At 37.8% G+C, this 14,627-nt stretch overlaps 2 protein-coding genes across 2 annotated transcripts; both read left to right on the top strand.

Annotated features, from left to right (window-relative positions):
- Positions 1 to 3,574: 3,574 nt before the first annotated feature.
- Positions 3,575 to 8,469, top strand: csrp1b (cysteine and glycine-rich protein 1b). Its single transcript, XM_003453658.5, has 6 exons — positions 3,575 to 3,721; positions 4,590 to 4,699; positions 5,148 to 5,316; positions 5,573 to 5,702; positions 5,796 to 5,889; positions 6,724 to 8,469. Exons 2-6 carry the CDS (start codon positions 4,591 to 4,593, stop codon positions 6,798 to 6,800), a joined length of 579 nt encoding a protein of 192 aa, XP_003453706.1. The 5' UTR covers positions 3,575 to 3,721; position 4,590; the 3' UTR covers positions 6,801 to 8,469.
- A 2,933-nt stretch (positions 8,470 to 11,402) lies between these two features.
- tnni1b (troponin I type 1b (skeletal, slow)) lies at positions 11,403 to 14,499 on the top strand. Its single transcript, XM_003453689.4, has 8 exons — positions 11,403 to 11,513; positions 12,619 to 12,646; positions 12,834 to 12,840; positions 12,960 to 13,001; positions 13,092 to 13,223; positions 13,355 to 13,444; positions 13,602 to 13,778; positions 14,236 to 14,499. Exons 2-8 carry the CDS (start codon positions 12,633 to 12,635, stop codon positions 14,338 to 14,340), a joined length of 567 nt encoding a protein of 188 aa, XP_003453737.1. The 5' UTR covers positions 11,403 to 11,513; positions 12,619 to 12,632; the 3' UTR covers positions 14,341 to 14,499.
- Positions 14,500 to 14,627: the final 128 nt, after the last annotated feature.

The following is a 14,627-nucleotide window of genomic DNA, read 5'->3' as shown; positions in this document are numbered from 1 at the left end:
TTTGCTTTCTCACACAAAATAATAGAGATTCAGAATGGAGGGAGAACAGGCTTACTGCTAAAAAGTTCAAATTCAATACACTTGTCAGTGTGCCGAAAAGGGTGTCTAGTGCAACCAATGACTTTTGCATCAGTCTGATCCTTAAATGCAACATTTAAGGAAGTTAATCAGAAAATTACAAAACAATATTGTTTATTATTTCCTTTTCTTTACTTTACTTCTTTTTCCTTTTCTCTGTTTGATTCAATGGTCTGGAAAAGGTCAGCAAAAAGTAAAAACTTGCCATAACAATGTGAAGGTAACATATTAAAGCGCTTGTTTTAACTAAAGCTATAAGGTGAAATAAAACCAGAAAGTACTCTCATTAGAGAAGCTCAGCTGTGTGAATTTGGGGCATTTTGCTTATAAAATGACGTAGAATACTTTTAAAGATTCCTCAACTAATCAGTTTAATCTTAAGTAGTGAAATGAAAACAAACACAAAAACAACCAGTGAAAAAATGGAAAAAGTGAGGCTACATGAGGTTGTTTTGGCAGAAGTAACACGACAACATGAACCAAACTATGAATATCAATCAGTTGAATACGAAACACTGCTGAGTACCAAGCCAAATACACCAACACAACACAAACACGTTCTCAGTGTGAAGTCAGCTTACCTCTTCCTCCTCACCTGATAACTGGCAAGGCTTCTGCAAGAAATGTTGCCAAAAGCAAGATCATTAGCAAAGAAGTGCTGGATTTAAGTCAGGTGATATTTTTTAAAAAAGGACCAAATTCCTCCATGAGACTTCAAGAGCAATCACTACTCCTCCACACACTGATGGATGGACCACAGCCCAGTTCCGTCATTGCCTCTTATCATGCTTTCCCTCTCAGTCTGTGCTCTTCCTCTGGATTAATCCATTGAGTAGCTGTCACTCCACCCCTCTCTTCCTCTTGTTTCCCTCTCTGTTATGAGCCTAATCACATGTACACATACTCTACAACTAGCCAAGGCGGATGTCCACAGAGCAGAAACAGAGGGCTAGTGTTAGCCAATGGCAGGCTATAAATAGGCTTCTTGAGTTCATCATTGTCTCTTCGTATGATGGTGAAGAGCCTGGAGGGTTTAGAGGGAGGGAGAAAGGCACAGCATCACTATCTGCTGGCTTTTACTTCTCTCCTTGCATCGACTGTAATCTCCATATCGGTTTCACTTCTCCTTATCTGTCTCTTTCATAGGGAGATATCTGAACCTAGCATCAATCATTTTTACAAATGAACGACAAAGCAAAAGATTAAAAAAATAATCCAAAATACAAGAAACTGTGACTCTGTGTTATGATTTACTGAATAGTGGGATGATTTATATCATACCATGCATCAATCTCTTCCATCTGAAAGGTCATGCGTGCATCTTTTTTTTTCCACCAAGAAGGGGAATGCCTTCTACAATTGTTGAATGTCACAGTGCACAAGATCAGCAGCAAAATGTCAGCAATTGTTCTTAAAGCGGAAGCAGGTAAATGCACATGCCACACTATGCAAAGCTGGTAGTCTGCCTTAATAGACGTTCAGACATGTTTAGCTTCAGTTCTTTTTCACATAATGTCTGTTGCTTTTATGAAATTTTATATTTCAACAAACAAGATCAGCTTTCAGCCGGCTGAATGTTTAAATATAGCGTGATTAAGTTAATTCATTTCAGTTCAGCTTGTTTTTGATAATAGCATATATTTTATGTCAATGGTACAAAAGGAGATAATAATAATAAAATAACAGAAACAAAATAATCAAACACACTGGTATCAGCATTGGTTCACAACTAGTGCATTCCTAAACATACATTATGGGCAAAAGTATTGAACCACAGCTCTTAACTTTTAAATTAAAGTGTTTTCAGTCTTAAATCAAGCAGACTGCCTTTACCAACATTTGTGAAATAACAGGTTGCTCTAAAGAATTCAAATTTGAGCATGGCACTGTAATAGGATGTCACGTTCCTCCTAGGTTTTCTATGATGAGCTGTAAGAGGTATTATTGCAAAGTGGAATCATTTAGGAACCACAGCAAAGTGGGGATTCCAAGTTCTGAGATACATAGTGCATAAAAGTCCCCAATGCTCTCCTGATTCAACAGCAGAATTCCAAACCTCCTCTGGCATTAACATCAGCACAAAAGCTGTGCACCAGTACCTTCATGGCCAAGGAGCTCCTGTAGGTGTAATGTGTCGGTGGCCCAGTACTTTTGTCCATACATGTGAAGTACATGCAACTCAAGAGAAATATCTAAACTACTACCCACAAAGTTGCATCGATCACTTAAACCCAAGGATGTCTTTGGAGAAAGTACTGAGGGAAATCGTACGTTGCATCTCTTTAGTAAAACACCTTGTAAGGAAACAGCCCCATTCTTTCTTCTTTGATTGGACAGATTTATAGGCAGCCTCTGATGTCACTGCTGTACATATTTTATCTTTTATTCATGCTTATCTGAGAAAAGGAATGTGTGCAAGCACTACACAAACTCAGAGTAATTTCATGAGGATGTGCACATTTCCCATTTAGACAAACACCAAATGTCTTTCTCCCTGAAGAATAATAGTAATGCTCTTATCTAAAGTCAGAACCAAAACAGTTAAAGCTGCTCTCAGCTACAACATGGCAGACAAATGGAATTTTTTTTAACAAAAGGTTCCTAAATATTTCTAATGGGTTTCTTTATTCCTGCCAAATCACACAGCTAAATGAAAAATTCTGCTGCTCTTTTGTGCTGTTTAATTGTTGGTTTCTCTAGTGCACTCTTACTTCTATGGTTACAAAGAAGGTAAACCTAAAACATATATTTTATGTCACTGGGACATGTGGAGGATGTACATGTACTTTAAATCTTGCTTGGTTTTCTCAGAATTTTATTCAGTCTTTTTATATTCTAATGATTGTCTTTGCTTATGTAACATACTTCGAAATACAGTGTGTTTGAAAAAAATGCATTTCCATTGCCCTTCCTTTCTTCCTCTTGTTCTTCTTTCAGGTGCTCCCTTTAGGGGTCAACAATGGCTCATCTGCTTCCATCTCACTCTATCCTCAGGACCATCTTCTGTCACACCACCCTCTGCACGTCCTTCTTCACCACATTCATCCTTCTATGAGGTCTTAATCATTCTCTCTTGCCCGGCAGCTCCATATTCAACATCCTTTACCCAGAATACCTACTATTCCTCCTCTGCACATGTGCAAACAATATAAGCCCTGTCTCTCTGTTGCTTTGACTGTGTGTGTGTGTGTGTGTGCGTGCGTGTGCACGCGTGTGTGTAAGTGTGTTTAAAAATAAGTCAGTAAATGATGTTTATCTAATATTTCCATCAGTTTTCAATTCTCAAAGCTGTCAAAATTCAAACTTTTACCTCTTCTTACCACTTGGGACAACAAGTGTGCAAACTTACAAGTTGCAGACATTTAGTAATTTGATTCAAGATCACAATATAAAACACATGCCAAGACAGTGAATCTTCACTCCTTCTCTCTCCCACCCTCCCATCTCTCAATAACTACTCATTATCTTTCTCCTCCTCTTCCTCCCTGCATCTCTCTCCCTCTGTCTTTGTGTCCCAGCTCCTCCCTCACTTCAACATGGGCCTCCCTCTGTTTCTCCACTAACAAGTGTCTCTTCTCAGCTCAGCTGTCTCACAGTTTCATCAAACACCCACCGAGAGGAGCGTCGCTTTGCCTTGTTACAGGTAAGATAAATTTGAATAATTTTTTTTATATCTCAGCACTTAATCATACAATTTCACCCTGCAGCATCAATTTGTCTTTACTTTGTGCAAGCAAGAAATGCACGACGGGATTTTTACTTGAAATTGAAATGAAAGAAAATATACTAACATAAAAGAAGCACTGTAGACATACAATTTAGAAATAGTCAAGAGGCCTAAAAATCCTGTTTTTTTTCAGATAGGAAAGGATGATGGCAGGCTTTTCCTGAGCATCAGTAGCACTGACATCCGATAAGAAATAACTGCTGTTTAATAGCTAAAAATACCTTCAAGCTAACTTTCATTTTTTGAGACAGTTTTATGTGTGATTAGAAATAATTAACTGTACATTAAAAAAAAAAACAATGTTGGGTTGCCAGAAGTTGTTAACAATGCTGTTGTGACTACAAAACGAAAGTAGATTATTTGATTTCTCTGTGTATGACAGCACGAGCCAGGCATATCTGAAATGTCACACAGTGTGTTTGCCATTAAAATGCTTTGAAGTTTTGAAACCCAGAGCGATATTGATGTGGTGTTTATACAGAGCCTGACGTCATTTTATCTGAGTAAGCTGGTTTAGTGCTATCTAAAAAATGCAAGATACTTTGCATTTTACAATAAGGTCTGAACAGCCCTTCTGTTATCCACTCAACCCAGCAGGCTTAAACTGGAAAACGGAAGAAAGAGCAATATGTCAGAGAAAACTGGTGCTTCTCCTTTTATAGGAATTGTTGTGTCTAGCCTCAAGTGCTGCAGAAGGCCTCTGTCTGCTGACCAAGAATGATCTGAACATTATATATACAGTGGATGAGAAATATACATGAGCAGCTCTCCTGTGTGTTTGCAGAATGCCTTTAGGGGGAGGAAATAAGTGTGGCTGCTGCCAGAAAGCTGTCTACTTTGCTGAGGAAGTGCAGTGTGAGGGAAAGAGCTGGCATAAATCCTGTTTTCTGTGCAGTAAGTATTGAGAATTTAAGGTAATCCGAATCATTTGATCAACAACTTCTTTAAATCATAAGAAGTGCCCGGCAGGAATGCAGAGTATTTGGCATCACAGGAGTAAAGTGAGCATCCACAGCTTTTCACTAAGACATCTCAGTCCTTATTTGGATCCACTGCAAACATGTGACAAATACTTGGGCTTCCTTTTATGGTGAAGGAAGGTACACACACTCACTCTCAAACACTGAGCAGTATTTATCTGAGACAGCCACTGTGGTATACACCATTCTCTTCTGTCACACAGAGTTTGTGGGTATGCCACAGCTAAACATCTGTTTTTAAAAAATGGTGGCTTGCGGTGGGTGACTGCTTTTGAAAGATAAGCTCATGCTGTAGATGCTTGAGAACTAACAAAAGAAAACTATGTGTATATTTGTTTTTCTCCCTTTATCTCTGTTTTAAGTGGTGTGTAAGAAAAACTTGGACAGCACAACTGTGGCTGTTCATGTGGATGAGATCTACTGCAAATCCTGCTATGGCAAGAAATATGGGCCAAAAGGCTATGGCTACGGAGGTGGAGCCGGTACGCTGAGTATGGATACGGGAGAGGGTCTTGGAATCAAGCCTGAAGTGTGAGAAAAACATAACTTTCTCCTTTCTTTAACTGCTGAAACATTCAGATATATAACAAAGAACTCTATAATCAAAACAAAGACTAATATTATATAATATTATGTTTGAATTACCACATGATATAATAAAACACACCAAACCTCTTCAGGTTCTGTATTTAAAGCTTAAATGACAGATGACGCAGAGTGTGAGAAAAGAAACACAATGAATTTCTTTTTCTTAATTTCATATGAAAAGCTTTTTTTCTCATGGCAGACAAACTCCTCATCGCCCAACAAATAACCCCAACGCCTCCAAGTTTGCCCAGAAAGCAGGAGGGTCAGACGTGTGTCCACGCTGTGGGAAAACAGTGTATGCAGCAGAGAAGGTTATTGGGGGAGGCAATGTAAGAAAGAGAAAAGCTGCAGTCTCAATGTGCAGTCTCGTTTCCAAATAAAAGTAGATGACGATTTAAAACATTGCTTTCATCTCTCTTCAGTCATGGCATAAGAGCTGTTTTCGTTGTGCCAAATGTGGAAAAGGACTCGAGTCCACAACCCTTGCTGATAGAGATGGGGAGATCTACTGTAAAGGTCTGTATATAAAAGCATTTGTATAAAAGACAAAAATATCCCCTGGTTCACACTGATTAAATATAGAAAATGCCATTTTTCCTTGTGTAATAAGTGTATAGTACATTTATATTATATTACCATATTTTAATTACCAAACAAAGACCATAAACAGGCATGTCAGTTTATAACTGACAAAATAATAAGCATATTAAACACTTCCCATCTCTCTGTTCAAAGTCACTCAACTGAGTAACTTGGTTAAAAGACAAAATAACATTGAAAAAAACACTATGATATCTCTGGTAATGTGTAACTATGTTTGAGTTGAACTGCATGTCCACTGCCAAATTACTTGAGACAGATGCTCAAATGGCAGCAGCTCTGACACACTGACCAAGATTTCATTAGATTTATGCATTCATTTTTTTTTTTTAAATTAACACCAATTCTAATGACAGGCCTCATTGATTTTATGACTGTAAGGCCAATCCAATATTCAATGATCAATGAGGCCAATCCAATGCTTTGTGTGATATTCATTAATGACAGGAATATTTCAGTAGATAATTAAAAATATGTTTTCCACACATTCCTTCTGTCTTCCATCAGAAAGCACTAACAAGTTTATGCATTGCAAAATGGTCCACTATAGGTCTGTCTCAGCTCTAAGTTCATGCATTTGTAGCAAACCCCTTGACAAACAGCAATAAAATTATATTTTCCGGTATAGAGTTAATATTTCATATGCTTAAATGTTGATATCCTTATCAAGCTCATAATTCCAACATTAGTTCTATATTCTATATGCAAATTATGCACAGGATTTCTCATTCATTTTAATTTCCTTCACAGGTTGCTATGCAAAGAACTTTGGTCCAAAGGGTTTTGGCTTTGGTCAGGGTGCAGGCGCTCTTGCTCATTCCCAGTGAAGCCTGAAGCCTTAGCTCACCTGGGACTGACATCTGGTGGGCTCTGATATCACAGCTTCTGGGATCTCTCAGTCAACATGTAGCTTATTTCACTCTGCCCTTTCACTTTAGCTACAGGCAATGTAAAATGAAAGCAGCACACATCAGCAGCTCTTTGAAAATATTCAGCAAGCAGAGTCTGCTCCTTATTTGATGTTGCATTAGACTCCAGTGTATACAACCCCAAGTCCAAAAAAGTTGGGATGTGTATGTGTTCTAAATAAAGACAGAAAGTAGTGATTTGCAAATCTCATAAATCTATATTTTATTCATAACGGAACACAGAAAAGGCATCACATGCTTAAAATGAGGTATTTTACTATTTCATTAACATTTTAGGTCATTTTGAATTTGGGATGACGACAGCAAAAGAAGTGCAAACGTACTAAAATACTAAAAACAAAAAGCAGTAGGAACAGAGATTCAACAATCTGGAAAACACTGCATCCACAAATTGATGATCAGTATTCCGAAATTTTACCAGAAAGTAAAATCCTGAATATACCATAATCAAAAGATTTAGAGAATCTGAAGAAATCTGTGTCCAAGGGACAAAAATGAAAATCAGTATGGGAATCATGTGATCATCAGTAACCTCAGCGGGACGACATTAAAAACATAACGGTCATGGATATCACCTGCATGGACTCAGGAACACCTCTAGAAACCATCGTCTCGCAACACAGTTCACTGTGTCATCCATAAATGCAAGTTTAACCTCTATTATCCAAAGAAGTGCCATTAGAATTTCCCAATTCTGGGACTAATAAAAGCCATCTTAACTTGTGCCAAAACTCCTTTAAAAAAAAAAAAAAAAAATCAAATTAGTTATTTCTTTGGTCAAATGATTAAAAGTTTAAAAATTCCTATGCGTACTGCATCCTGTGGACTAAATAATGGACCATCTGACTTGTTATTAGTGCTCCATTTTAAAGCCTGCATCTCTGATAGTATGGGGACACATCATTAGCAGTGAAATTGGCAGCTTGCACATCTGGAAAGACACCATCGATGCTGGAAGACAAATACAGAATTTACAGAAACAATTTCCAGACTTTTACGGACTGTTAAAGGAAGACGAGTTGGTACACAGTGGTAAACACAGCCCTGTCTTTGCTGTCAAATTCAAAATGACCATATTTTAGTTTAAAATGGAAAACATTTTCTCAATTTAAACATTTGCTATGTTTTTTATATTCTGTTGTGAATAAAATGCGAGTTTGAGATTTGCAAATCATTGCATTCTATTTACTTGATTACATTTGCTACATTGGCATAAGTGTAGCAAACACTTCTACAAATGTTACACTGACATCTAATTCTACTTTAGTAGAAACATAAAGTGTGCACTCACTGAGTAGTTAACAATTTGGCTTAAACAGTACTAGGACACGTACACAAAAGCAACTTGGCTTATCGAGTGCTAAATTTAAATAACATCTAAAAACAATAGACAACAAGAACAAAAGAAGAAATACACTTATACACAGACAACTGTGAGAAAACAGTCTTAAATCATGCCTCAGTTACATTGGTGCTGAAGCTTTACTTACTGCTAAGTGTTATAAATAATATCTTAAGAAATGCATTTTTTGCTCTAACACAAAATAAACATAATGGCAAAAGCAAACAGTTTAAGTTGTCCTTACTTGTCGTGGTGCAAAGTTTTTCATTGTTGTTTTTTTTTGTCTGCTACTCAGATCTGATTAAATCAGCATGCATGTTTATGTGATCTCGAGTGTGCTTGATATTCTGTCTAAATGATCAACTTAGCAACATGCCAATTGTTGTGATGAACAACAGAGCCATAGTATTCAGCCCCATCTCTGCCTGCACCGAGGAGTTGGCACACTGGCCAAAGCGCTATGCAGCTGTGGTGGTGGCATAGAGGAGCTGTTTATTTTGGCACCATCTATAATTTGTGTGAGTCACATCGGCAACAAAACTACAGCAGAAAGTCACGCAAACATCAAAGTGTTACAGGGAAAGCCGTAACTCTTTTATAGCAAATCGTGTATTTACTTTTCATAATGACTATGTGGAAAAAAAAAAAAAAAAAAAATCTCATTTTGTTGATATGCTTACATAAATATACACTAGTCACCACAATGTTATGGCTAATATTGTGTAGGCGATCCAGTTGCAGCTGAGGGTTTCCTGTGGTGTCTGCTACGGACTGAACTTCCATCGTTCATTCTTCTTTCTTTGTAGATTATTTGTGGATCTAGCCTGGGTGGCAGTTACAGTCCCGTTTCTTAAAACCAGTGTTTCGTTATTTGTTGTTTGGGAGTGCCATTGCCATAGGGATTTGTGCTGTTTTGGAACAATGTTTATGTGGGTGGTAACATACAGATAAGCGTCTGAAGCTTTTTAAATCGACTGTTGCATTTTTAACAGCATTATCAATCACACATCCCCCGTCTGTGATTTTAATGGTGGAGCAGTTTGTGTTAAAAAGGAAAACACCACAGATCCCCTTAAGCCAATTTCTGTAGAAAGCAATAGAGTAGCACTGCATCACAATAAGATGCCTTTTTCAATTATCAATAGGTCTGTCTTTAAATTTCTCTATATATTGAAGTAATGTTGGTGTACTTGTTATACACTACCATATCACAATAAAAATCCAAGAGCAGAGAAGAGAATATGCTGTCATGTGACCACTCAGTGACAGACCACTCAGTTCTATGTCATATCAAACTTTACAGGACAAGAACTGGTACTTTTAAAGCACTACAGTTTATCCACATACACAATAATAAAACCTGAATCATTCGGTTCACATTTTAAAGTTTTTTGTCTTAAAGAAAAAAAAAGGCAATGTACACCACATAATCCCTTTTCATCTGCATGTGTCCTTCCTGCTTCCTGGAAACAGTGCTACAAACACTCAGAGGACTGCCGATTCTGCCATATATGCTGTGGAATTAGAATCAGCTGCCATGAGCTAAGATGGCAACTCAAATCAGATGCAGGGATTGAGTCCTGACTCAGTGAGAGCAAAAACTAATTTCCTGCATGGTCTATTTTACATCCCTGCTTCAAAAAAAAGAAAAGTAAATAATAATAAGACACAGCTTACATTAAAACTAAAAGAGTACAATGACATTGTACTCTTGCTGTACTTTTGAAAATTAAATGTTTTCCTAGCTTTCAGTCATCACTGGGTGACAGGTCTGGGCTGTCCCAAGTCCCAAATCAAAATCAGATCAAAAGGCCTTTTGATCTGCCCCTTTATTAAAGCTACAGATAAAACAAATACAACCGTCTATTTGAGATGCTGATTACAGATGACTGTTGGTGTCCCATACTTGACAGAGCTTCAACATAGTTACTTTGTCAAATTTCTCTTTATAAAAACAATAACAAAAAACTGCATAAATAACTCTGTTTGAGTTCCAGCAGTCAGGATGTCCGCTGGACAGGTGGGTAGCTATTTGATTGACCTCTGTCATCAGAAGACTAACTATACTGCAAACTCATGGCAACCACCCTCTATCCTTTCTGGCTGTTGCAGTTCCTGATATTGACAGCATATATGGAAACAATAAAGTGCCCCACTTCTGGTCACATGCGGCCAACAGGTGGAGCCCACTATTCAGCAGATCTAGGCTTTTGCAAATTTACAGCCACATGTTTTAGGCTCTGTGGATGGTTATGTCTGGCTGGCTGTGTCTGTGGGAACTCTAGATAAAAGCTGCTGTATCAAATCAGGACTTGTTAGGCTATTATGTACATGACTGGCTTTCAAACTGGACTTTCATGTTTGCTGTACTAAGTGGAGAGTATGCCAGTAACACAAACATCAGCCAGACACAAATAATTTCATGGATTACTTTAAGGACTTACTGTCCTTGTGAGTGTGAACTGAGCACACAAATGTGTTCACACAGACAGCCATATGCATCTGTGTTTTTATTTTGCTTGGAGCACACAAACCCCCAAATACAAAGCATGCACACAATTGCAGACTGAGACCCAGTATCAAAGAGTGGCAGCATCACATGGTGTTGCAATTTGTCTATGTTTAGTTGTGAGGCCGTAGCCAAATGAACACTGGAAACTGCATTCCTGTCTTAAAACCAAGGGCTTAATGTTGTCTGCAGCCATTATCCTAATCAGACCAATGGGGCCCTTCAGTCTCAAAGGCGACATGGCAAGTCTCCAGTATCTCTTTCAATAGCCACAGAAAACCTCAGAAAATCATCTATACTAACAAGACAGACTGTGGGCTGCTTTATAGTTGATTTAACTGAGGTGATGAGGAGGTATACACAAAACTCTGACCAAATGTCAGAAGAAAACAAGAACTGATCCTGCTTAGAATTTTAAATAATTTACTTTTGTAAAAACAGACTAAAGATGAAAAATTTATTCCAAACTGCTGAGGTGAAACATCAGAATGATGTTGTTTATGCCACTTTGGCACACATTAAAGTTCACACACATTATTATGAAGAATAGAAGAGCAGTGATCTGTCAACACAACACAAGCAGCACAGGCACGATTATCTTGAGACCACCCCCTCTTATGGTGTGTGTGTGTGTGTGTTTTTCTATTTAAGTCTTATTGTGATAGAGAGAAGGGCCAAAAGGGAGCTGGAGATAAATGTTTCACTGTTCTTCTCTCCATCACTTCGTCTTTGTCCGCATCCACAACATCAGCAAAGAAAGGTAAGGGCATAGTCTTCCTGCTACACCAAATACTAGCCAGTGTGCTTTTCCCTGTCCTTTTTCACTTTGTAATATATATATATATATATTTAATAACCAATATATAAACTGCTGGTACATAAGAAAAGATAAAATAACATTTTTCGTGTTTTCCAGATTTCCAGTCTGAAATTCAAAGATTTAAAGTTCAATTACCTACAGGAAGAAAAGCAAACCATGATAGTTCTTTTTTTGTGCAAGAATTTAAAATTGTTTTTCATGAACCATAAAAGTAACAAATATGTCAAACACTAAATAACCTGAGTAGTGGAAAATGTATTGCTCTTTTTAAAAGGATTACAACAAAGCACTCCCAGTTGTTGATTTGTTGATCTGCTAACACTGTTCAGTAGCTCAATAGAAATCTGTAATCCGCAACTAGATTCAATTCACTCTCTTGAGCAGTAAAGGCCAAACTGCTTACTTCAAGACAATAAATTATGAAGGGTGTCTGCTTGTTTTGTCTAATGTGGCTATATAGCTAAATATCTGCATGGCTATAAATTAAAACAACAAAGTACTGTAACACGACATGTTACACCATTGATGGAGAAAAAAAAAAAAATCATGTGTGTCATATAACTTGGTGAACATCAGTTATGCAGTTTAAGTCTGGAATGTTCTAAGATTTATAGAGCCAGTCTATATTTGTGTCTTGATCCTACAAAGCAGTGAGAGTGAAAGTGGGAAATAAATGCTATCAGGAGTGGCTGCCATGTCGAGGGCCTGGCATGCTTTTCCATGTCTGCCATCACTTCCCTTTCAGTGTTATCAGCACTGAAAGGCAACTAGATGATTTTATCCAGGAGGCTCAATGAGCACAAAGTAACAATGTCTGATAAATTTACCCAAAAAAATATTGCAAGATAAAATAAAGTTTTGTCAATCAATTTCATGAATAACCGACCTCACTCGTGGTAAAGAATCTGGTATAACAGGCCTTGGGATATCTCTAATGTATACTTTCAGTCTTTTAACACTATGCCATTGACTCACCCATTGTGTCTTTAAGTGGTTCCCACTGTCAAGCACTTGAGAAACAAAAGGTTTTATTTTTGTCTTGCAGGGGGAACAGTCAAGATGCCTGAGAAAGCGTAAGTATGTTGAGTTTCTATTATTATTTTAATTGCCGAATGAGAAGATCAGTTACAAACAGTAAATAGAATTTAATCAGTAGAAACATAATATAAACAGGACAGGAGCAGTCAAAAATTACGATAAATTTAATTTCCTGTCGTCAATAATAAAGCACTAATGTTGGCCTTCTGTTTCTACCAACAGACCAGAGGTAAGACTGAACTAAATATCTTTACACTTACTAATGCTTCAAAGACAGCCACTTCAATCAGCATTACTGTAGACTAATAAAATTTCACACTATGATTAAAGAAACTGTGCTTTTTGCAGAGGAAATCTAAAATCTCAGCCTCTCGCAAGCTCATGCTGAAGGTGAGTTGTCTGCAGCATTTGGCACACAATAATATCTCACTCAGAAGGATCGATCAAATAATTAAATTTACTTGGTGTCTTGTGTTTCAGAGCTTGATGGTAGCCAAAGCCAAGGAGGAACTGGAGCAGGAGATTGTAGAAAAAGACGAGCAAAAGGCAAAGTATCTGGATGAAAAAGCTCCTCCAATACAGACAAGTGGCCTCTCCTCAGCAGAGCTACGGGTACCATTTAACATTCATCATCCTTTTGCTGCCACCCACAGACTAAAGCTGCATGTGGTTATTGAAATTACACTGTCAAGAACTCAGTTATTTATCTCAGGACATTACGGGGAAATTATCTAACTTTGCAGACATTATGTGAGGAGCTGCATGCCAGAATAGATGTGGTGGACGAGGAGCGCTATGATATTGAAGCCAAGGTCTTGCATAACACCAGAGAGGTAAAAAAACAAAACAAAACACAAAACTGTAGCAAAAAAATCTATATTAAATGTATATATCAACATCAAATAGATACATTTATATCTGTATGTTACTGTATAATATCTTATTTTGGCTTAAAAAGGTAAGGGGTTTATGTCAAATTATTACCTCTAGATCAAAGACCTGAACATCAAGGTATTGGACTTGCGAGGGAAGTTCAAGAGACCTAACCTGAGAAGGGTGAGGGTCTCTGCTGATGCCATCCTGCGCTCCCTACTGGGCTCTAAACACAAGGTCTCTTTGGATCTGCGAGCTAACCTAAAATCCGTCAAAAAGGAGGACACTGAAAAGGTGAAGTCATGAGAAAGAAAAGCAAAATATACAGACACAGCTACTGACAGGAGATGCTTTGGGCAAAAAAAGAAATTGATTTCATTTACTCCCCTTGTACACAAGATGTTTCCATATGTGCACATCAGGTCTTCGGCTGATGTTCTCACTGAGTATGAGTGGCAAACTGTGAAAAAGATTAATCGACTTCTTTTAATGGAGAGGCTTTAAAGGTGTATAGATAAACTTTGTCAAGCATGTGAGAGAATTATTCACAAGCCTGTCTGTCCAATTATAGCGGGATAGGCTCCAGTAACCCACGCCTGCCCCAGGAAAAAAAGAATGGATGATTGATTATATGATTTTATGATTGTGCAAAATATCCCAGGCTAAGCTAGAAACAGTGGTTTTGGGGGAGGGGGAGGGAGGGGGGTGTCAATAAATCATATCTCTCATATGTATTCTGTGTGTGCTGCAGGAGAAGACAGTGGAGGTGAGTGACTGGAGGAAGAATGTGGAGGCCATGTCAGGCATGGAGGGCCGCAAGAAAATGTTTGATGCTGCAAAAGGCCAAAATCAGTAAAACAACTGGTGAAGAAACAGCTGGCTTTCATCTAATCACCATCACTGGCATACCAAAGATTTTTGAGCACAAAGCATGCTCGGTGACTTCACATATTCAAGTCATTCAAATACTCAGTATCTATTCTCAACACTGAAATAAACACAGCATCTCTATTCTCATAATCCCTGAATCATCTTGTTCCAAAGAAGTGTTCAGTGATTTCTCTGTTCCTTGTTTATTTATTTGTGCATACACACGAAGACACAGAAGCATATCCTTTGTAACAAAAAAACCTAAATGAAACT

Source organism: Oreochromis niloticus, linkage group LG5 (genome assembly GCF_001858045.2).
Source record: "Oreochromis niloticus isolate F11D_XX linkage group LG5, O_niloticus_UMD_NMBU, whole genome shotgun sequence".
NCBI lineage: Eukaryota > Metazoa > Chordata > Actinopteri > Cichliformes > Cichlidae > Oreochromis > Oreochromis niloticus.
The sequence above is the reverse complement of the archived record's forward strand: the minus strand, read 5'-3'. Positions and strand labels throughout refer to the sequence as shown.